Source organism: Syngnathus scovelli, chromosome 16 (assembly GCF_024217435.2).
Source record: "Syngnathus scovelli strain Florida chromosome 16, RoL_Ssco_1.2, whole genome shotgun sequence".
Lineage (NCBI taxonomy): Eukaryota > Metazoa > Chordata > Actinopteri > Syngnathiformes > Syngnathidae > Syngnathus > Syngnathus scovelli.
In genome coordinates this window covers 12,682,244-12,703,199 of record NC_090862.1, presented here as the reverse complement: position 1 = coordinate 12,703,199, position 20,956 = coordinate 12,682,244, and the positions used below count along the sequence as shown (strand labels likewise).

The 20,956-nt window shown below is 49.0% G+C and overlaps 2 protein-coding genes and 1 long non-coding RNA gene across 4 annotated transcripts; all 3 read left to right on the top strand.

Moving 5' to 3' along the window:
* The first annotated feature begins 2,281 nt into the window (after positions 1-2,281).
* On the top strand, positions 2,282-7,703 carry LOC137839575 (janus kinase and microtubule-interacting protein 3-like). 2 transcript variants are annotated; one of them, XM_068653392.1, is made up of 9 exons: positions 2,282-2,528; positions 2,653-4,269; positions 4,406-4,510; positions 4,654-4,767; positions 6,659-6,720; positions 6,935-6,997; positions 7,084-7,382; positions 7,464-7,517; positions 7,638-7,703. In XM_068653392.1, the coding sequence occupies exons 5-7, from the start codon at positions 6,661-6,663 to the stop codon at positions 7,207-7,209; spliced, it is 249 nt and encodes an 82-aa protein (XP_068509493.1). In that variant the 5' UTR covers positions 2,282-2,528; positions 2,653-4,269; positions 4,406-4,510; positions 4,654-4,767; positions 6,659-6,660; the 3' UTR covers positions 7,210-7,382; positions 7,464-7,517; positions 7,638-7,703. The 2 variants fall into 2 exon arrangements, with proteins under 2 accessions (XP_068509493.1, XP_068509492.1); XM_068653391.1 differs by having other exon boundaries at positions 6,656-6,720.
* Positions 7,704-7,783: 80 nt separating this feature from the next.
* LOC125984080 (janus kinase and microtubule-interacting protein 3-like) lies at positions 7,784-9,091 on the top strand. The gene is made up of 4 exons (XM_068653390.1): positions 7,784-7,833; positions 7,911-8,278; positions 8,358-8,483; positions 8,853-9,091. Exons 2-3 carry the CDS (start codon positions 8,051-8,053, stop codon positions 8,472-8,474), a joined length of 345 nt encoding a protein of 114 aa, XP_068509491.1. The 5' UTR covers positions 7,784-7,833; positions 7,911-8,050; the 3' UTR covers positions 8,475-8,483; positions 8,853-9,091.
* A 957-nt stretch (positions 9,092-10,048) lies between these two features.
* LOC125983451 (uncharacterized) lies at positions 10,049-16,109 on the top strand. The gene is made up of 5 exons (XR_007486710.2): positions 10,049-10,174; positions 10,352-10,522; positions 10,668-10,745; positions 12,266-12,356; positions 16,077-16,109. It is a non-coding gene; the product is annotated as an uncharacterized lncRNA (long non-coding RNA).
* Positions 16,110-20,956: the final 4,847 nt, after the last annotated feature.

Genomic DNA, 20,956 nt, shown 5'->3' with positions numbered 1-20,956 from the left:
TTATTTGACCCGTTCCAGTTTGCCGACCGGCAAAACCGCTCCACTCAGGACGCCATCTCCTCCGTTCTTCACCTGAGCCTGGCTCACCTGGAGGAGAAGAACACCCATGTTCGGATGCTGTTCCTGGACTTCAGCTCAGCGTTAAACACCATCATCCCACAGCATCTAGTAGGAAAATTGGAACACCTGGGCTTCAACACCCCCCTTCGCAACTGGCTGCTAGACTTCCTCACCAACAGACCTCAGTCAGTCCGGGTCGGACAGAACACCTCTGATGTCATCACCCTCAGCACAGGCTCCCCTCAGGGCTGCGTCCTGAGCCCCCTGCTGTTCACCCTGATGACACACGACTGCGTCCCCAGGTTCACCACCAATCACATCGTGAAGTTCGCAGACGACACAACAGTGGTGGGGCTCATCAGAGACAACAACGACCTGGACTACAGAGAGGAGGTGGAGCAGCTGGTGGGCTGGTGCAGAGACAACAGCCTGATCCTGAATGTGGAGAAGATGAAGGAGATCATCGTCGACTTCAGGAAAAACCAGCCTCACCACGCTCCACTGATCATCAACAGCTCAGCTGTGGAGGTGGTCAGCAGCACCAAATTCCTGGGGGTCCACATCACAGAAGACCTCACCTGGACTATGAACACTACGGCACTGATCAAGAGGGCACAGAAGCGCTTGTACTTCCTGCGGAGGATGAGGAGAGCCCACCTGCCCCCACCCATCATGAGGACGTTCTACAGGAGCACCATAGAGAGCATTCTGACAAGCTGACTCTCTGTGTGGTGTGGAGGCTGCACCGCCTCCGATTGGAAGAACGTGAGGAGAGTGGTGAGGACAGCAGAGAGGATCATAGGGGCTCCTCTTCCCTCCATTCAGGACATTTCATCTCAGCGCTGCATGTCCCGTGCCCGTAACATCATCAATGACCCATCACACCCCCACCATGGACTGTTCTCCCTGCTGCCCTCTGGGAAGAGGTTTCGCACAATCCGCTGCAGGTCCACCAGGTTCTGCAACAGCTTTTTCCCTGCTGTCATCAGACTGTTGAACATTAGAACTGTTGAACTCTAAACTGAACTCTGCATCACACATTCACAGAACTGTACTTTATGACACTACGGACCTCTATCTGGCACTATCTCGCACTACCAACTTTACTGAACTTGTGTAAACCCTTTAAATAGAAGTTTAATACATGGTTTAGCATTCCTCTGCACACTCTTGAATACTGTTTTGCCTACTTGCACTATTGCATAATTAGCACTGCTGCACTTTATACTTATTTGTAATATATATATACAGTATATGTATATATATATTTTCATAGGATATGTTACTTCTATTCAACTGCAATATCACTACTTTGTTGTAAGCCGTGTGCAACGAAATTTCGTTTTGTATGCACCATGTGCAGACAAGATGACAATAAAGTTTGTCTAAGTCTAAGTCATGTCAGGTCAGCTGTCTGGAGAGAGAGAGAAGTCAGGACCTGCGGGCGGAGCACCACCGTGCCACCGCCGCCATGACGGAACTCAAAAGCAAACTCCATGAGGAGAAGCAGAAAGAGTTAGCCGTTACCAGGGAGACATTACTGCGGCAGCATGAAATGGAGCTGATGAGAGTGATCAAAATCAAAGATGGAGAGATCCAGCGAGTGAATGCCTTGGTCCTCAGCCTGAGGGACGGCTCCATGGACAAGGTGATCCGCTCAATCCGTGTCTGACTCTCCGCACGCCACGTCGGGCTCCGATGCGGCCGCTACCGTATTGTGTAGCTTGTCCCCAGTAAGCATCGCGGCGCTCCGTTGCGGTCTCAACGGCACGATGTGGCGCAATGTCTGCTCAGGTGAGGAGCGGGGGCGCTTTGCTGGCGGAAGTGGAGGAGACGCGGCGGTGTCGGGAGACCGAGCGGTGTCGCCTCCACCAGGAGCGCGGAAGAAGCCCTGGCAGCGGCCCAGCAGGCCTGGCAGTCCCGAGCGGCCGAGCTCCGATCGGCTCATCACCAGCATCGGGAGGAGCTGAGCCGAACCAAGAGAGACTGCGAGAGGGAGATCCGCCGACTGGTAGGACTGATCAGATGCGCGGTGCGTGGCTATGTTCCCAATTTCGTTGTATACCTGCAGTGCAATGACACCTAAGGCATTCTATTCTATTCTATTCTATTTCACAAGAAGAAAACGTCCGGTTGCTCGCTTCGCTTTTGTCACAGCAATGGTGTTCTAGTCGATTCAAGATAAAAATTGGCCGGTTGCTCTCTTTGTTTTTGTCACAATTCTGGCAAATGAGTTTGCCCGCCTGCCTGAGCGCTCCCCGTTTGTACATCCAGATGGATGAGATCAAGCTGAAAGACAGAGCGGTTAGTGTTTTGGATAAATCCCTGGGGCCGGCCACGTCAACCGCCTTCAGCTGCAGACTCAGGCTGCCGAGCAGCAGATCGCTGCCCTGAGGGATTCCCAAAGGGCGGGCCTAAACTACCCTGGAAGTGGGGTCAACGGCGCTACTAGCAATCCTCCTCATAGCGTAAGCCACCTCATCACACACTTGCAGTACGCATGACTTAGTTCGTTGCTGGAGGAAGGTAGCACAAAAACAGTTTTGAACTTTGAACGAGTGGTTGTGTGTGTGTGTTGCGGGGCGTTTTCAGTCTCAGGAGGATCGGGACACGCGAAGGTTTCATCTGAAAATCGCTGAGCTCAGCGCAGTCATCAGGAAACTGGAGGATCGAAACGCCCTGCTTTCTGAAGAGCGCAATGAACTGGTAATTTATTGACGGCACGCTTGAAGGTTTGCGCTACGTTTGATGCGCGCCATCCAGCGAGGCACCCATTGCGCTTGCTTATTAGTTGAGCGGCGCGGCGAGTCGGTTGCCCGGTAGATGTCTTTTATTGGGAGCCAAAGCCACGATTCCGTTCAAACCGATGCAAAAGGAATGGATACGTTCTGGCCCGCGTGTTGTGCGTCTTTCGCATCCCGCACTTCATGCTTGCAGCTTAAGCGACTGAGAGAAACAGAAAGCCAGTTTCTGCCACTCCTGTACAAAAACAAACGCCTGAGCAGGAAGAATGAAGAACTCTTGCTGGTGCTGTGTCGCCTTGAAAACAAAGTGCGCTTTGTCACCCAGGAGAACGAGGAGATGGCAAGCTTGGTAAGTCGACGCGGACAACGGCGGCGTGCCAACAGAGTCCACTGCATTTGTGTTCCACAGAGAAGGCCTAGTTCGCTCAATGACCTGGAGCGCGGTTGCGGCCAGCAGGACGGTGAAATGGAGTTCCTTCAAGTTGTGGAGCAGCGGCACATCATCGACGACTTGTCCAAGGTCTTCAGGCAGGCGACTCGGTGCACGTACGGCAGCGCCGCGCTCGCTCGCTGTCGCCAGGAAACCTTTTCCGTCCAAAGCTTGGCCGGCTGCCGCCATCCAAAAAATTGGCCCCTTAAATTCCGACCTTTCAAGCAGGAGCATTGTGCGCACGCGTTTGAACACGCTTTAGACTTGTTTTGCCGTTTTCAGCAGCTCAAAGCTCCCGTTTTGTCAGCGCCTTTGCCACTCGCTGTGCGCTGAAAACGACGGACTCGCCCGGCTGCTCAGCCCGTCAACCATGAGCCGCGAGCGCGACGTCATTGTCCGTAGGCAGCTAGTGGCAAAATGCACCCTGTTAGAGTTGCGCTCGCTCCAACTTATTTTGCAAGAACTACACGGGAGACAAGTAAGTTCTTTTGGACACCTGCAGGTGGAGAGTCCATCCGTTGTACGAATGAAGTCTGACTCTCGGCTCCTGCACGAGCATTTTTATTAAGAGAAACAGGGTGGGTGTAAGAGTGGATTGAATAGAGAAAGCCCTTGACCTCTAGTCAAAACATAGCAAGGGATGTTTTACGACTTTGTGTAGGAAGGGATAAGCGATAGGGATAAATACGGGATAAATAATATTATTTATTACAGGTTGCAGTCAAAGTCAAAGCAACATAATTATACGATAAAGATAATCTGGAAAACCCTGACACACCCTGTAGTTGTCACTTTTGGAAAAGACTAGCGTCCCTCCAATCATCGCCGGTGACGGGTTTTTCAGGCTCTGGAGACAGGAGCTCATGTCAGAAATGTCATCGTGAGTCGCGTTTGTTTCTGCGCCGGAGCCGTTCGTTCCCTTTGCATCCAAAGAATCTCAAAGGCGGATTATTTGTGTCGACAGGAGAGAGATTTGCTGCTACGATACCGACGTCGAGAATCTCTGAGGAGGAACAAAGCGTGAGGTCCTGCAAGGTGAGTCTGTTTGTTTGCGGCTGCTTGGTGTTGCGCAAGATGAAATGGCCTTTTTCTCGCTATCGTTCCTCTCGTCAATTCATCGTGAGGTGTCGCTTCAGTTTGTTCAGAGAGATGTTTGCTTCCGCGCCCGCAGGTCATCGAAACATTTTACGGCTACGACGAAGACGTGTTGGTGGACTCGGACGGATCGTCCTTGTCTTTTCACACCGACAGAACCCCCGACACGGAACCCGAAGAGGTAGCCCGCCATTTCTGCCAGCGTATTGGCGCCAAACATTCCTCTTCAGCCTGGAATCGGACTCGTCTTTGCGTCGCGGGTGCTTTGTCGCCGGTCTGACTGATTCTGGTACTAGTGCTGTGTTGCATTGGTGTGTGCATGAGGAGGCGGAGCTTCGCTACCGCCAGCTGACGCAAGAATATCAAGCGCTGCAACGAGCCTACGCTCTGCTAGCCCAGACCAGCGGAGGGGACTACGACGCCGAGAAGGAGATCAAGGTGGCGCCCCTTCCCGCAACCCCCGGCCGGGTCGCAGCCTCCCCGTTCTCACCCAGCCTCGGGTGTTCTCTGGTCTGAAAGGAGGAGGAGGAGCCTCCCTCCTCCTCCTTTCAGACCAGAGAAAAGCTGATGGTAGTGTCAAACGCACCTCTTTCAATAAGGTGCCCCCGGCTTCCCGGTAACGGGTTTGTCTTAGCCGGGTTCGGAGATTCGTCCGTAATCTAACCACCCGAGTTAAATTAACTCCACCGGAATCAATCTAATTTCTGTACGACGCCAATCCCTCTCAAGTCACCCTAAGCTCGAGCCGAGTAACTCAATTCGAGGCAAGACTTCGAAGTGACCGCATCGTATTGATGGCTCCCCGCTAATGTTTGAAGTTCTTATTATGTTACGGATATTTTTAGATGTCTTTGTTAAGACCTCAGGGATTCGTTTGTATAGCGCACCCTAGCTCTAGTTTTGCCGAAGTAAATGTTGATATGGGTCCGTTCTACTTGGTCGCTCAAGCAGCGAGCCGACCAACTTGTTTATTCGAAAGAGAATCGAATTAATAAAAGTGTGACAATAATAGCATTTAAGGAGAAAATTAATGCACTTTACGTTATTAATTCTAACTTCTTATATGTAGATCTAGCACTTAACTGTCGGAGTGCTTCACCCCACTTGATTGCTTAAAAAGAATAACAACTTTCTTAAAACGAATAAAAATGTCTTACTCTATTTAGATTTGCCCAGTAATTAATTTGGAAGGCAAGTCTATTTTTCGATCGTGTCCTGTTTAACTTTTGACGCGGCCCGACAAAATTAAGAACTGGGCCACGCCCGACGGACAATCGAAATACTTTTATCCTTCACCAACTCAAATAATCTATTTTAACCATCGTCGTTATTTTATTTAGAGGAAGTACATTTTCAAACGAATTCACTTTTGACAAAATTCACTCTTCCCTTAAATATCTACGAAAGTTATTTAATTCTCTAACATGTTCGGAGTTACTTTTTACGCGGCCCGTCAAAAGGGGAAACGGGCCTGCGCCCTTCAAATAATTAAATTACTTTCAGTTCTACACCAAACCAATAATCCGATTCAAACACTTCCGTTAATTTATTCAGACGAAGCAAACTTTCAAACGGATTGAAATTCACTCGTGTCTCAAATAACTACGAAAGTTATTCAATTCTCTAAAATTGTCTGATGTTACTTTTATTTATTACGGTCCTATGTTATACCATAATAACCCCCCGCACATTAATCAAATTGTCAAATCAACCCCGAACCATCGATTGTACATTCAGTACAAATCAGCGCACAACAAAGTAGATGAATATACACAACACATTTAATGAAGAAACATGAAATAGAATTACAAATCTTAATCACTCCAGAAACCGAACAATTTCACCCACTGATACCCGTGTTAATAAAATCATTCAATCCCAGAACAATTCGATTGCAAAACACAGTTCATGAAAGAGGGAATCAATTTTTAGCCAAGCTAAGAAATCAAGAAGTAAAAATCACATTTGTGCTTCTCCAAACAATTTATGTCACGCCACTATTCTCATAGTGACGGACGGGTCCCTTGATCGAATTGACTAACAATATTGCTTTAAGCTGTTACAGAATACATTTTTAGCCAAGCAAAGAAATCAAAAAGTAAAAATCACATTTGTGCGTCCATGCGTGACTCACAATCCGACACCGTGTTCCTGTTTTATTTCTATTTTAACTTGCTTAGCTTATTTTGGCCCCTTTTTTGGTCTCATGTTTTGGTCTGGCGCCATCTTTTGGACAAATTTGGAATTTCAGCTCTGCCAATTTATTCCTGTGAACAATCCATATTTTACCATTTGCACCATCTCTTCCCCCCATGTTACATGACAGTAGAAATGGGTCACTATCAAAGCAGAGTAGCAGATCTGGAGTCAGCGCTGAAGCAACAAGGACAGGTAAGCTTATCAATGAGCACACCTTTTTCTCAGACAAAATAGCTACATTCTTCAGTCACTCATTCGTCTGGCATTACTGGACCAACCCCCCCCCCCCCTGAACGTGGCTGGGAAAATGCGGAGAAAAGCAAATGTCATTTTCCAGTCAACCAAAGAATTTGTGGATGAAAATGACACAACATTCCAAAGCTGTCCACGCGTTTGTCTCTTCTAGAATGTCAAGTGGGTGGAGGAGAAGCAGCTGCTGCGTCAGAGCAATCAGCAGTTGGCCGAAAAGGTGACGGAAAGAAAGGCGCTGGGCGGAGTCGCTTGGCGTCACACCCGTCCGGAAGCCCCGCAGATGAGGTCTGACTGTCTTTTCAGGTCAGGCGGATGGAGGCGGAAGAAGCGCGTCTGAAAGAGCACATCCAGGATATCCGAGACCAAAACGAACTGCTTGAGTTCCGCATCCTGGAGCTGGAGGTGGGAAGACTCGCACAAGCGTGTTGAGGCCAGAGATGTGACGGACGGACGGACGAACGGACGGACGGACGGATGCACGGATGCATGCCTCTGCCTTTCAGGAGAGGGAGTGGCGCTCCCCCGTCTTAAAGTTTCTGCAAGTCCGTTTCCCAGACGGCCTCAGCCCTTTGCAGATCTACTGCGAGGCCGACGGCGTGAGCGTACGTAAGGCGTCCCTCGCAACCCTAACCTTAACCTGAGGTCCCAGAACACCTTACATTGCTCCTTGCGCCTTTCCCCAGGACATCGTCATCAGTGATCTGATGAAGAACCTGGACATCCTGGGCGATAACGCCGTAAGTGTATGTCGAACTCCTTATGTTCGCACTCCACGAGACTCGGCGGCTCAAATGTGACTTTTGGAAGGCTTTGCGCTGAAAGAACCTTGTTGACGCTGTGCCTTTGGGCTCTTGCAGAATCTCACCAACGAGGAGCAGGTGGTCGTGATTCACGCCAGGACCCTTCCCACCCTAGCCGAGAAGGTAACGCGCACGTCCACGCACGCTCTCGCATTCTGCTTATGTGACAGCAGCCTTTCCTCAGTGGTTAGAATACATCAAAGTGACCAAGTCAGCACTTCAACAGAAGATGTTGGACATTGAAAGTGAGAAGGTAGACAGACACGCGACATCAGCCAAGGGGAACTCGGGGCAATGTGCCCCAACAATTCTGACCTTGAGCTGTGCTAGGATATGTTCTGCAACCAGAAGGGCTACCTGGATGAAGAGTTGGACTTCAGGAAGCGTTCCATGGACCAGGCTCATAAGGTAAGCCGCCCTCAAATCTCCCGCCGGACCACTGATGGACGAGGATTGCGGCCCAGAGGATCATGGAGCTGGAGGCCATGTTGTACGAGGCGCTACCGCAGCGGGACTGCCCCGCCACGGACGGCGAAAAAGCCAGCCACGCTGGCGTGAATGACGTGCTGACGGCGGATCAGAGACAAGAGCTTAGGAGCGCCGTGGACCAATGGAAGCGAGCCCTGATGTGGGAGTTGAGGGAGCGCGACGCTTGCATCCTCCAAGAGAGAATGGATCTGCTGCACAGCGCGCAACAGGTAAGGGCCCAAAGCCAGCCCGGCACTTACTTGCACGCTTACTGGCTTTTGAAGGCTACTTTCCATTTGTCCGTCCTAGAGGAACAAAGAGCTGAAAGAATTCATCGAAGCTCAGAAGAGACAAATCAAACAATTGGAGGAGAAGTTTCTGTTTCTCTTTCTAGTCTTCTCCTTGGCCTTCATTCTGTGGCCCTAACACCAGCTGGTGAGTGAGCTCCAGCGGCACCGCACTCGACACCTCCGATACACTGCCAGCCGGTCTCAGACGTTGGCAGACGCTCCGATGCCGACGTATACCCCCCGCCACGGTGACAGAGGCACCGCGTCACACCGGCGCTCATCCAATCAGAAGGCAGGAAAGGCAAATTCACATGCAGGGCACTCTTGAACCAGAAGAGAGCGCCACAAAAAACGGTTGTTGCCCCAAACGCGCACTAAAAAGGGTCAGAATAACAAGAGTCCCACCGGCCAGCCGGGGCCACCCGTCCATCCATTTCTTCAGGGGGGGAAAAAATTGTAGTCACCGGTGAGTACATTTTGCATTTAGCTCTGCTTTTCTGCTTCTGTCTTCAAGTGTGTGGCATCCTGCGACCAAAGATTCAGCCAACCCCAAAGCGGTTGACCTCAACGTCCCACCACCATTCCTACCAGAGCAGGTGACGTGATGCTTTGGACATCCTTCCGTCTCAGATGCCCAAAAGTACTCTTTGCCACATCTGCGGCAATACGGTGTCTTTTCAAAGGTGCAAATAAATCCAGCGTGGGCGGAACACGCACGTCTTCGGTTTTTCCCGCTTTGTTTGTGTGACAGCTGTTGTGAAAATATTACACAAATAAAGTTGTATAGTACAGGTTTGGCCAAGCCGCAACTCCCGAACCGCATGCGGCTCTTTTATGTTCATATCAACATTTGTGTGTGTGTGTGTGTGTGTGTGTGTGTGTGGGGGGGGGGGGGGTCGTGCGTGTTGGCTTCACTTGAGTTCAATTTAGTATTTTCGTCAAAAGCGCATGTGGTGAAATTCCACAAAGTAGGATGGGCAAACACATTCCAGTAAACTATTAGTGTCAATTGGGCTCTCGAAATGGCAGGGAAAAGATGCACAGCAAAACGAAAATATGTAGATGAACACAGGACGTTTTTATCAGAGTGGGAAAGTTTCTATTTTTTGTTGAACGTGATGGCAAACCATTCTGCCTGATACGTCAGACCTCAGCGCATTTCAAAGATTCAAATCTTTAGCGCCATGCACTTCAGCTCACTCCATGGTAACATTGATCAGGCGTCGAACCCGCAACATCATGCTTAAGAGGTGGACATGCTAACCAGTGCGCCATTATGTCAACGCATAACAACTGTAAATCTACTAAACAAAACAGCGGTTGCTATATGACATCTGCCGCGTGTGGTCACGTGACAGACGTCACGTGATGGGCAGAACTTCCGCCGGAATTCAAATCCGCGGGGAGAGTTAACTTGTTTAAAAGGGAGTGGGCAGAAGAATTATTTAATTTATTTAAATCTATTTGGAGTGTGCGCCATTATGTCAATGCATAACAACTGTAAGTCTACTAAACAAAACAGCGGTTGCTATATGACGTCTGCCACGTCGTGGTCACGTGACGCGGACGTGACGTCGACGCCTACTTTACATCCCACCGATCACAGGACCCCTCGGCTGCATAACCGCGCCCCCTTCCCAACCAATCGGATTTGCTATACGCGAAAACTACGCCAATGGGCGGAAATTCCGCCAAAATTTAAATCCGTGGGCGTGGCTCGCAACAGGAAGTAGGAAAATGGCGATGTTGACAAAGACACAGCGGATGGTAACATACGACTAACAAGAGAAATATTTTTATTTTCTGCTTGCAACTGGACCGTCCAGAGCGTACACGGTAAGTACAACTAATCGTTTTTAAAAAGAAGTACTTTTGTTGCCCTGAAAAGCGAGTGAGTGTGGCGTTTGGGGGGAACGTCGAATTTCGACGATTCTTTCTGGTCAACGGTTGTAAATGATTGCGTTGATTAAAAAAGAAAACTTGATGTAACTCTACTTTTAACTGCCGTTTCAGATAAGCGGGTATTACGTCGCAGTCATGTGCCACGGATATGACGTAATTGGCTGAACTTCCACCAAAATTCAAATCTGTTGGCGCGATGGCCGTGAGCCACTGAGCAACGACGAATATCAACAGAAATATCTTTATTTTCTGCTTGCAACTGGACCGTCTACAGCGTACACGGTAAGTAACACTCATTGTGTTTAAAGAGATTTACGTTTGTAATAGCAACGTGTAGCTGAGGCGCTAGCAGAAGTGTAGCCGCGTTGCGTTGTACGTGTGAATATTGGTCCAGGCGAAATGTTAATGTTTAATTTCATTCCTTTAGGTTCCACGGTGTTTGTTGGCTGCAAGTTTTCCACTGCAAGAAGAGGCTCGTATCATTGACCAGGAGCGAGCTACAATGGTGAGTAGCCATAACATTTATGTTAAACACTTCCTATTTCATGTCTAACAGTACTTGATTTAACAAATAACCATAAATAAATACAGTGTGGGCACTGAAGTTAACATATGTGATTATACTGCCTAATCTGTCACCGAGTATATTGTTGCAAAGTAATATAAGATCCAAAGTTGTAATTCAGAATAGTTTTCAAAAGAAGGCCATTAGAATTATATACAAGTCTGATTACCCTGAACATAACAACAAGCTATTAATTAAATCACAAATTCTTCAATTCAAAGATTCGGTAGATTATCAGAATAATAATGTCTTACAGTAATTGATTTAACACATCACGATAAGTAGATTGAGTGTGGGCACTCTCAAGTTAACATATGTGATTATACTGCCTAATCTGTTACAGAGTATGTTGTTGCCAAGTAATGTAGAATAGATCCAAAGTAGTAATCCAGAATAGTTTTGAAAAGGCCATTAGAATAATAAACAAATCTGATTACCTTGAACTAAGTGTTGAATATGTCCTATGAAGTCAAAATTTGGCACCATCATGTGGTGAAATTTGGAATTGCATCACATCCAATTTTGCCTGGTAACAAACAGATTAAATAAATCTTAGTCTTAAATAAGCCACTCCTTCTCAAACAAGTAAACTCTGCCCATTTTGCGCAGTAGATGTTCTGTTAATATCTAGTATTTATACAAAGTCATAATTTAAATTGCTTTTAACCTTCATTCATCGCTTCAACCAACATTACTCGCTCTTATTACCAACTTGTATCGATTTAACTGAGCGTTTAATACTTCCTATCAGGTCTGAAGTCAAGATTTGGCAAAATACAATTTCAGCAAATCCAATTTTGCCAGGCAACAAAAAGAGATTAAATAAACTAAATAAGTCTTCTTCCCATTAAATAAATCAGAAAAGTCTGTCTTGTAACCAGTCCTCTTCAAACAAGTAAAGTCTGCCCGTTTTGTGCCGTAGATTTTGTGTCTATGCCTAGTATTTATACAAAATCATAATTTAAACGACTTCATTCCTTCATTCACTTTGGAAATTTGGAATTGCAGCAAATCGAATTTTGCCAGGGAACAAAAATAGATCAATTAAACTAAATAAGTCTTCTTCCCATTAAATAAATTAAAAAAAGTCTGTCTTGTAACCAGTCCTTTTCAAACAAGTAAAGTCTGCCCATTTTGTGCCGTAGATTTTGTGTTTATGCCTAGTATTTATACAAAATCATAATTTAAAAGATTTCATTCCTTCATTCACTTTGGAAATTTGGAATTGCAGCACATCAAATTTTGCCTGGGAAGAAAAGTAGATTAAATAAATTTAATAAGTCTTACTACTTCCCAATAAATAAATTAAATACGTCTTACTTGTTCCCACTCCTTTTCAAAAAAGTAGTTTAAAACGAGGGCCCTTCACTCAACCTTTAACCTCAACCCCGCACGTCACATTGTGTTGTATCTGTGAATGTTGGTTGTGGCCAAATGATAGTTTTCTTTCATTCGTTTAGGTTCCACGGTGTTTGTTGGCTATATGTTTTCCACTGTCAGAAGGATGAAAATACAAAGTACAACGCTTGGACGTGGGCGACGACGTCACCGGTGAGTCCTTCCTTCCTATTTATTTACCTTCTAGGTGCTAGAGGCTAAGTGTTAGAAGCTAAGTGTTAGAGGCAACACAATACGAACAACACAACACAATACGAACAACTCAACACAATATGAACAACTCAACACAATATGAACAACACAACAAAATACGAACAACACAACACAATACCAACAACACAATACGAACAACACAACACATTACGAACAACACAACACAATACGAACAACACAACGATACCGCACTGAACAACACGATACCGCACTGAACAACACGATACCGCACTGAACAACACGATATCGCACTGAACAACACGATACCGCACTGAACAACACGATACCGCACTGAACAACACGATACCGCACTGAACAACACCATGCCGCACCGAACAACACCATGCCGCACCGAACAACACCATGCCGCACCGAACAACACCATGCCGCACTGAACAACACCATGCCGCACTGAACAACACCATGCCGCACTGAACAACACCATGCCGCACTGAACAACACCATGCCGCACTGAACAACATTATGCCGCACTGAACAACACCATGCCACACTGAACAACACCATGCCGCACTGAACAACACCATCCCGCACCGAACAACACCATCCCGCACTGAACAACACCATGCCGCACTGAACAACACCATGCCGCACTGAACAACACCATGCCGCACTGAACAACACCATGCCGCACTGAACAACACCATGCCGCACTGAACAACACCATGCCGCACTGAACAACACCATGCCGCACTGAACAACACCATGCCGCACTGAACAACACCATCCCGCACTGAACAACACCATCCCGCACTGAACAACACCATGCCGCACTGAACTACACCATGCCGCACTGAACAACACCATGCCGCACTGAACAACACCATGCCGCACTGAACAACACCATGCCGCACTGAACAACACAATGCCGCACTGAACAACACCATGCCGCACTGAACAACACCATGCCGCACTGAACAACACCATGCCGCTCTGAACAACACCATGCCGCACTGAACACCATCCCGCACTGAACAACACCATGCAGCACTGAACAACATTATGCCGCACTGAACAACATTATACCTCACTGAACAACATTATACCGCACTGAACAACATTATGCCGCACTGAACAACATTATGCCGCACTGAACAACACCATGCCGCACTGAACAACATTATGCCGCACTGAACAACATTATGCCACACTGAACAACACCATGCCGCACTGAACAACACCATGCCGCACTGAACAACACCATCCCGCACTAAACAACACCATGCCGCACTGAACAACATTATGCCGCACTGAACAACATTATGCCGCACTGAACAACATTATGCCGCACTGAACAACATTATGCCGCACTGAACAACACCATGCCGCACTGAACAACATTATGCCGCACTGAACAACATTATGCCACACTGAACACCATGCCGCACTGAACAACACCATCCCGCACTGAACAACACCATCCCGCACTGAACAACACCATGCCGCACTGAACAACACCATGCCGCACTGAACAACATTATGCCGCACTGAACAACACCATGCCGCACTGAACAACACGACGCCGCACTGAACAACACCATGCCGCACTGAACAACACCATGCCGCACTGAACAACACCATGCCGCACTGAACAACACCATGCCGCACTGAACAACACCATGCCGCACTGAACAACACCATGCCGCACTGAACAACACCATCCCACACTGAACAACACCATGCCGCACTGAACAACACCATGCCGCACTGAACAACACCATGCCGCACTGAACAACACCATGCCGCACTGAACAACACCATGCCGCACTGAACAACACCATGCCGCACTGAACAACACCATGCCGCACTGAACAACACCATGCCGCACTGAACAACACCATGCCGCACTGAACAACATTATGCCGCACTGAACAACACCATGCCGCACTGAACAACATTATGCCGCACTGAACAACACCATGCCGCACTGAACAACACCATGCCGCACTGAACAACACCATCCCGCACTGAACAACACCATCCCGCACTGAACACCATCCCGCACTGAACAACACCATCCCGCACTGAACAACACCATGCCGCACTGAACAACACCATGCCGCACTGAACAACACCATGCCGCACTGAACAACACCATGCCGAACAACACCATGCCGCACTGAACAACACCATGCCGCACTGAACAACACCATCCCGCACTGAACAACACCATCCCGCATTGAACAACACCATCCCGCACTGAACAACACCATGCCGCACTGAACAACACCATGCCGCACTGAACAACACCATGCCGCACTGAACAACACCATGCCAAACTGAAAAACACCATCCCGCACTGAACAACACCATCCCGCACTGAACAACACCATCCCGCACTGAACAACACCATCCCGCACTGAACAACACCATGCCGCACTGAACAACACCATGCCGCACTGAACAACACCATGCTGCACTGAACAACACCATGCCGCACTGAACAACACCATGCCGCACTGAACAACACCATGCCGCACTGAACAACACCATGCCGCACTGAACAACACAATGCCGCACTGAACAACACCATGCCGCACTGAACAACACCATGCCGCACTGAACAACACCATGCCGCACTGAACAACACCATCCCGCACTGAACAACACCATGCCGCACTGAACAACACTATGCCCCACTGAACAACATTATACCGCACTGAACAACATTATGCCGCACTGAACAACATTATGCCGCACTGAACAACACCATGCCGCACTGAACAACATTATGCCGCACTGAACAACATTATGCCGCACTGAACACCATGCCGCACTGAACAACACCATCCCGCACTGAACAACACCATGCCGCACTGAACAACACCATGCCGCACTGAACAACACCATGCCGCACTGAACAACACCATGCCGCACTGAACAACACCATGCCGCACTGAACAACACCATCCCGCACTAAACAACACCATGCCGCACTGAACAACATTATGCCGCACTGAACAACATTATGCCGCACTGAACAACATTATGCCGCACTGAACAACATTATGCCGCACTGAACAACATTATGCCGCACTGAACAACATCATGTCGCACTGAACAACACCATGCCGCACTGAACAACACCATGCCGCACTGAACAACACCATGCCCCACTGAACAACATTACGCCGCACTGAACAATATTATGCCGCACTGAACAACACCATGCCGCACTGAACAACACCATGCCGCACTGAACAACACCATGCCGCACTGAACAACACCATGCCGCACTGAACAACACCATGCCGCACTGAACAACACCATCCCGCACTGAACAACACCATGCCGCACTGAACAACACCATGCCGCACTGAACAACACCATGCCGCACTTAACAACACCATGCCGCACTGAACAACACCATGCCGCACTGAACAACAACATGCCGCACTGAACAACAACATGCCGCACTGAACAACACGACGCCGCACTGAACAACACTACGCCGCACAGAACAACACGACGCCGCACAGAATAACACAATACCGCACAGAACAACACCATGCCGCACAAACAGTTTTAGATAATATTACGTCGCAGTCATGCGACGCGGACATGACGTCAATAGGCGGAACTCACGGCAAAATTAGCGGTTAGTAACACGACGACTAACAAGACAAATATTTTTGTTTTCAGCTTGCAACTTGACCGTCTAGAGCGTACTAGGTAATTACAACTCATTGTTTTGAAAAATATGTTTTTTTGTAGCCCTGAAAAGCGAGGGAGTGTGGCATTTGGGAGGAACGTCGAACTCGGCGTCTGCTTCCAGCCACAGACGCCAAATTTCGACGATTATTTCGACTGGTCAACGTTTGTAAATTATTGCGTTGATTAAAAACTTTATTTAACTCTACTCTTAACTTTGCCGTTTCAGATATGCGGGTATTACACCGCGGAAATGACGTCAATAGGCTGAACTCTCGCCAAAATTCAAATCTGTGGGCGCAATGGCCTTGAGCGAGACAACGGATACAAACACGACGATTATCAACAGAAATATCTTTATTTTCTGCTTGCAAGTGGACCGTCTAGAGCGTACACGGTAAGTACAACTCATTGTGTTTAAAAAGATTTACGTTTGTGTAGTTTGCGTTGCGTTGTATCTGTGAATGTTGGTTGAGGCTAAATGTTAATGTTTAATTTCCTTCCTTTAGGTTCTACGGTGTTTGTTGGCTGTATGTTTTCCACTGCAAGAAGAGGCTCGTATCATTGACCAGCAGGAGCTACAATGGTGAGTACCCCTTTCGTCGTCCATTTATGTTAAACACTTCCTATTTCATGTCTAACAGTACCCGATTTAACAAATAACCATAAATAAATACAGTGTGGGCAGTCAAGTTAACATATGTGATTATCCTGCCTAATATGTTTATCACAAATATGTCACTACTCACTAATATGTTTATTTGTTTATCACAACACCTTTGGACCTTCAGCAATCGATTATTTCCCTTCATCTACATAGAGACAGAACGATGGTGTCTTAAACATCTCATTCATTTCACCAAATAACTTCACGCAGGTGGATAACGGCCGTCTCGGTCACGCTATGTTACGTGATGCAGTTTTGAAGAACCAAATGCATTTATTCAATGAATAAGTCAAGCTAGATCTATGTTTATGATGTTGTACGTTACGGTACCGATTGAAGTTGAGTCCGAAGCCAGCGGAAAACAGCGCTGCGTTTGTGCTCTCCAGGTACAAATGTTGTGATCTCTGACTGACGACCGGGCGAGACTCGAGTAAGAGATGTCCAAACGAGCTCCGGCAGGGCGGGTCAAGGCGGAGCGAACGGACGCCTTTCAGGCCGCCAATGACGAGCTGAGAGCCAAACTGATGGACGTCCAGTTAGAACTTCAGCAGGAGAAGAACAAGGTGAAAACCTCAACAGACAGACACTGCCTTCCTCCCTGCCTGCTTCCCTGCCTGCCTCCCTGCCTGCCTCCCTGCCTGCCTGCCTCCCTGCTTGCCTCCCTCCCTCCCTCCCTCCCTCCCAGTTTCCCCGATGTAGATTTGACATGCGTGTGCCATGACTGTGTCAGCCTACGTCAACAAATGCACCCAGGACGTCAGCACCACTAAGAATATCATCACCCGGGGCAACCAACGACCCTGGATGACTGAGGAGGTACGTCAAACGCTACGAGCGCGGAACTCTGCCTTCAAGTCTGGCGACAAGGAGACACTGAGGACAGCGAGAGCCAACTTGAACCGTGCCATCAGGGTAGCGAAGCGAGACCACAGTCGAAAAATTCAGGATCGTTTCCACGACGCCAACAACACCAGGAGTATGTGGCAAGGCATAGGGGCGATTACAGACTACAACTCACCCTCCCCCCCCGGTGGGTGAAGTTGATGCTGACTTTCTAAATGGTCTAAATAACTTCTTTGGGAGGTTCGAGGCACTAAACGGCACTCCAGCAGTTAAAACTGTCCCCCATCAGGAAGAGGAGGTACTCTGCCTTGACTCCGCCGATGTGTTGAAGACCCTGAGGAGAGTCAACCCCCGTAAGGCCCCTGGCCCCGACAACATTCCTGGGCGTGTGTTCAGGGAATGTGCAAGTCAGCTGGCTGGGGTCATCACAGACATTTTTAACACCTCGCTGGGCCAAGCCACAGTGCCAGCGTGCTTTAAGACTGCCTCCATCATTCCGGTGCCGAAGAAACCTCAAATCACCTCATTTAATGATTACCGGCCTGTTGCACTGACTCCGGTCATGATGAAGTGCTTCGAAAGGCTGCTTAAAGATCACATCGTTTCCAGACTCCCCCCATTATTTGACCCGTTCCAGTTTGCCGACCGGCAAAACCGCTCCACTCAGGACGCCATCTCCTCCGTTCTTCACCTGAGCCTGGCTCACCTGGAGGAGAAGAACACCCATGCTGTTCCTGGACTTCAGCTCAGCGTTTAACACCACCATCCCACCGCATCTAGTAGGAAAATTGGAACACCTGGGCTTCAACACCCCCCTTCGCAACTGGCTGCTAGACTTCCTCACCAACAGACCTCAGTCAGTCCGGGTCGGACAGAACACCTCTGATGTCATCACCCTCAGCACAGGCTCCCCTCAGGGCTGCGTCCTGAGCCCCCTGCTGTTCACCCTGATGACACACGACTGCGTCCCCAGGTTCACCACCAATCACATCGTGAAGTTCGCAGACGACACAACGGTGGTGGGGCTCATCAGAGACAACAACGACCTGGACTACAGAGAGGAGGTGGAGCAGCTGGTGGGCTGGTGCAGAGACAACAGCCTGATCCTGAATGTGGAGAAGATGAAGGAGATCATCGTCGACTTCAGGAAAAACCAGCCTCACCACGCTCCACTGATCATCAACAGCTCAGCTGTGGAGGTGGTCAGCAGCACCAAATTCCTGGGGGTCCACATCACAGAAGACCTCACCTGGACTATGAACACTACGGCACTGGTCAAGAGGGCACAGAAGCGCTTGTACTTCCTGCGGAGGATGAGGAGAGCCCACCTGCCCCCACCCATCATGAGGACGTTCTACAGGAGCACCATAGAGAGCATTCTGACAAGCTGACTCTCTGTGTGGTGTGGAGGCTGCACCGCCTCCGATTGGAAGAACGTGAGGAGAGTGGTGAGGACAGCAGAGAGGATCATAGGGGCTCCTCTTCCCTCCATTCAGGACATTTCATCTCAGCGCTGCATGTCCCATCCCCGTAACATCATCAATGACCCATCACACCCCCACCATGGACTGTTCTCCCTGCTGCCCTCTGGGAAGAGGTTTCACACAATCCGCTGCAGGTCCACCAGGTTCTGCAACAGCTTTTTCCCTGCTGTCATCAGACTGTTGAACACTAGAATTGTTGAGCTCTAAACTGAACTCTGCATCACACATTCACAGAACTGTACTTTATGACACTACGGACCTCTATCTTGCACTATCTCGCACTACCAACTTTACTGAACTTGTGTAAACCCTTTAAATAGAAGTTTAATACATGGTTTAGCATTCCTCTGCACACTCTTGAATACTGTTTTGCCTACTTGCACTATTGCATAATTAGCACTGCAAGTTTGTCTAAGTCTAAGTCATGTCAGGTCAGCTGTCTGGAGAGAGAGAGAAGTCAGGACCTGCGGGCGGAGCACCACCGTGCCACCGCCGCCATGACGGAACTCAAAAGCAAACTCCATGAGGAGAAGCAGAAAGAGTTAGCCGTTACCAGGGAGACATTACTGCGGCAGCATGAAATGGAGCTGATGAGAGTGATCAAAATCAAAGATGGAGAGATCCAGCGACTGAATGCCTTGGTCCTCAGCCTGAGGGACGGCTCCATGGACAAGGTGATCCGCTCAATCCGTGTCTGACTATCCGCACGCCACGTCGGGCTCCGATGCGGCCGCTACCGTATTGTGTAGCTTGTCCCCAGTAAGCGTCGCGGCGCTCCGTTGCGGTCTCAACGGCCCGGTGTGGCGCAATGTCTGCTCAGGTGAGGAGCGGGGGCGCTTTGCTGGCGGAGGTGGAGGAGACGCGACGGTGTCGGGAGACCGAGTGGTGTCGCCTCCACCAGGAGCGCGGAAGAAGCCCTGGCAGCGGCCCAGCAGGCCTGGCAGTCCCGAGCGGCCGAGCTCCGATCGGCTCATCACCAGCATCGGGAGGAGCTGAGCCGAACCAAGAGAGACTGCGAGAGGGAGATCCGCCGACTGGTAGGACTGATCAGATGCGCGGTGCGTGGCTATGTTCCCAATTTCGTTGTATACCTGCAGTGCAATGACACCTAAGGCATTCTATTCTATTCTATTTCACAAGAAGAAAACGTCCGGTTGCTCGCTTCGCTTTTGTCACAGCAATGGTGTTCTAGTCGATTCAAGATAAAAATTGGCCGGTTGCTCTCTTTGTTTTTGTCACAATTCTGGCAAATGAGTTTGCCCGCCTGCCTGAGCGCTCCCCGTTTGTACATCCAGATGGATGAGATCAAGCTGAAAGACAGAGCGGTTAGTGTTTTGGATAAAGCCCTGGGGCCGGCCACGTCCACCGCCTTCAGCTGCAGACTCAGGCTGCCGAGCAGCAGATCGCTGCCCTGAGGGATTCCCAAAGGGCGGGCCTAAACTACCCTGGAAGTGGGGTCAACGGCGCTACTAGCAATCCTCTTCATAGCGTAAGCCACCTCATCACACACTTGCAGTACGCATGACTTAGTTCGTTGCTGGAGGAAGGTAGCACAAAAACAGTTTTGAACTTTGAACGAGTGGTTGTGTGTGTGTGTTGCGGGGCGTTTTCAGTCTCAGGAGGATCGGGACACGCGAAGGTTTCATCTGAAAATCGCTGAGCTCAGCGCAGTCATCAGGAAACTGGAGGATCGAAACGCCCTGCTTTCTGAAGAGCGCAGTGAACTGGTAATTTATTGACGGCACGCTTGAAGGTTTGCGCTACGTTTGATGCGCGCCATCCAGCGAGGCACCCATTGCGCTTGCTTATTAGTTGAGCGGCGCGGCGAGTCGGTTGCCTGGTAGATGTCTTTTATTGGGAGCCAAAGCCACGATTCC

Bases quoted from the DNA above. Each gene is read 5' to 3' on its own strand.
- LOC137839575 (XM_068653392.1), top strand. From the start codon at position 6,661: ATGGGTCACTATCAAAGCAGAGTAGCAGATCTGGAGTCAGCGCTGAAG. The intron at 6,721-6,934 runs GTAAGCTTATCA...TGTCTCTTCTAG, and splicing joins CGCTGAAGCAACAAGGACAG to AATGTCAAGTGGGTGGAGGA. The intron at 6,998-7,083 runs GTGACGGAAAGA...CTGTCTTTTCAG, and splicing joins ATCAGCAGTTGGCCGAAAAG to GTCAGGCGGATGGAGGCGGA.
- LOC125984080 (XM_068653390.1), top strand. From the start codon at position 8,051: ATGGAGCTGGAGGCCATGTTGTACGAGGCGCTACCGCAGCGGGACTGC. The intron at 8,279-8,357 runs GTAAGGGCCCAA...TGTCCGTCCTAG, and splicing joins TGCTGCACAGCGCGCAACAG to AGGAACAAAGAGCTGAAAGA.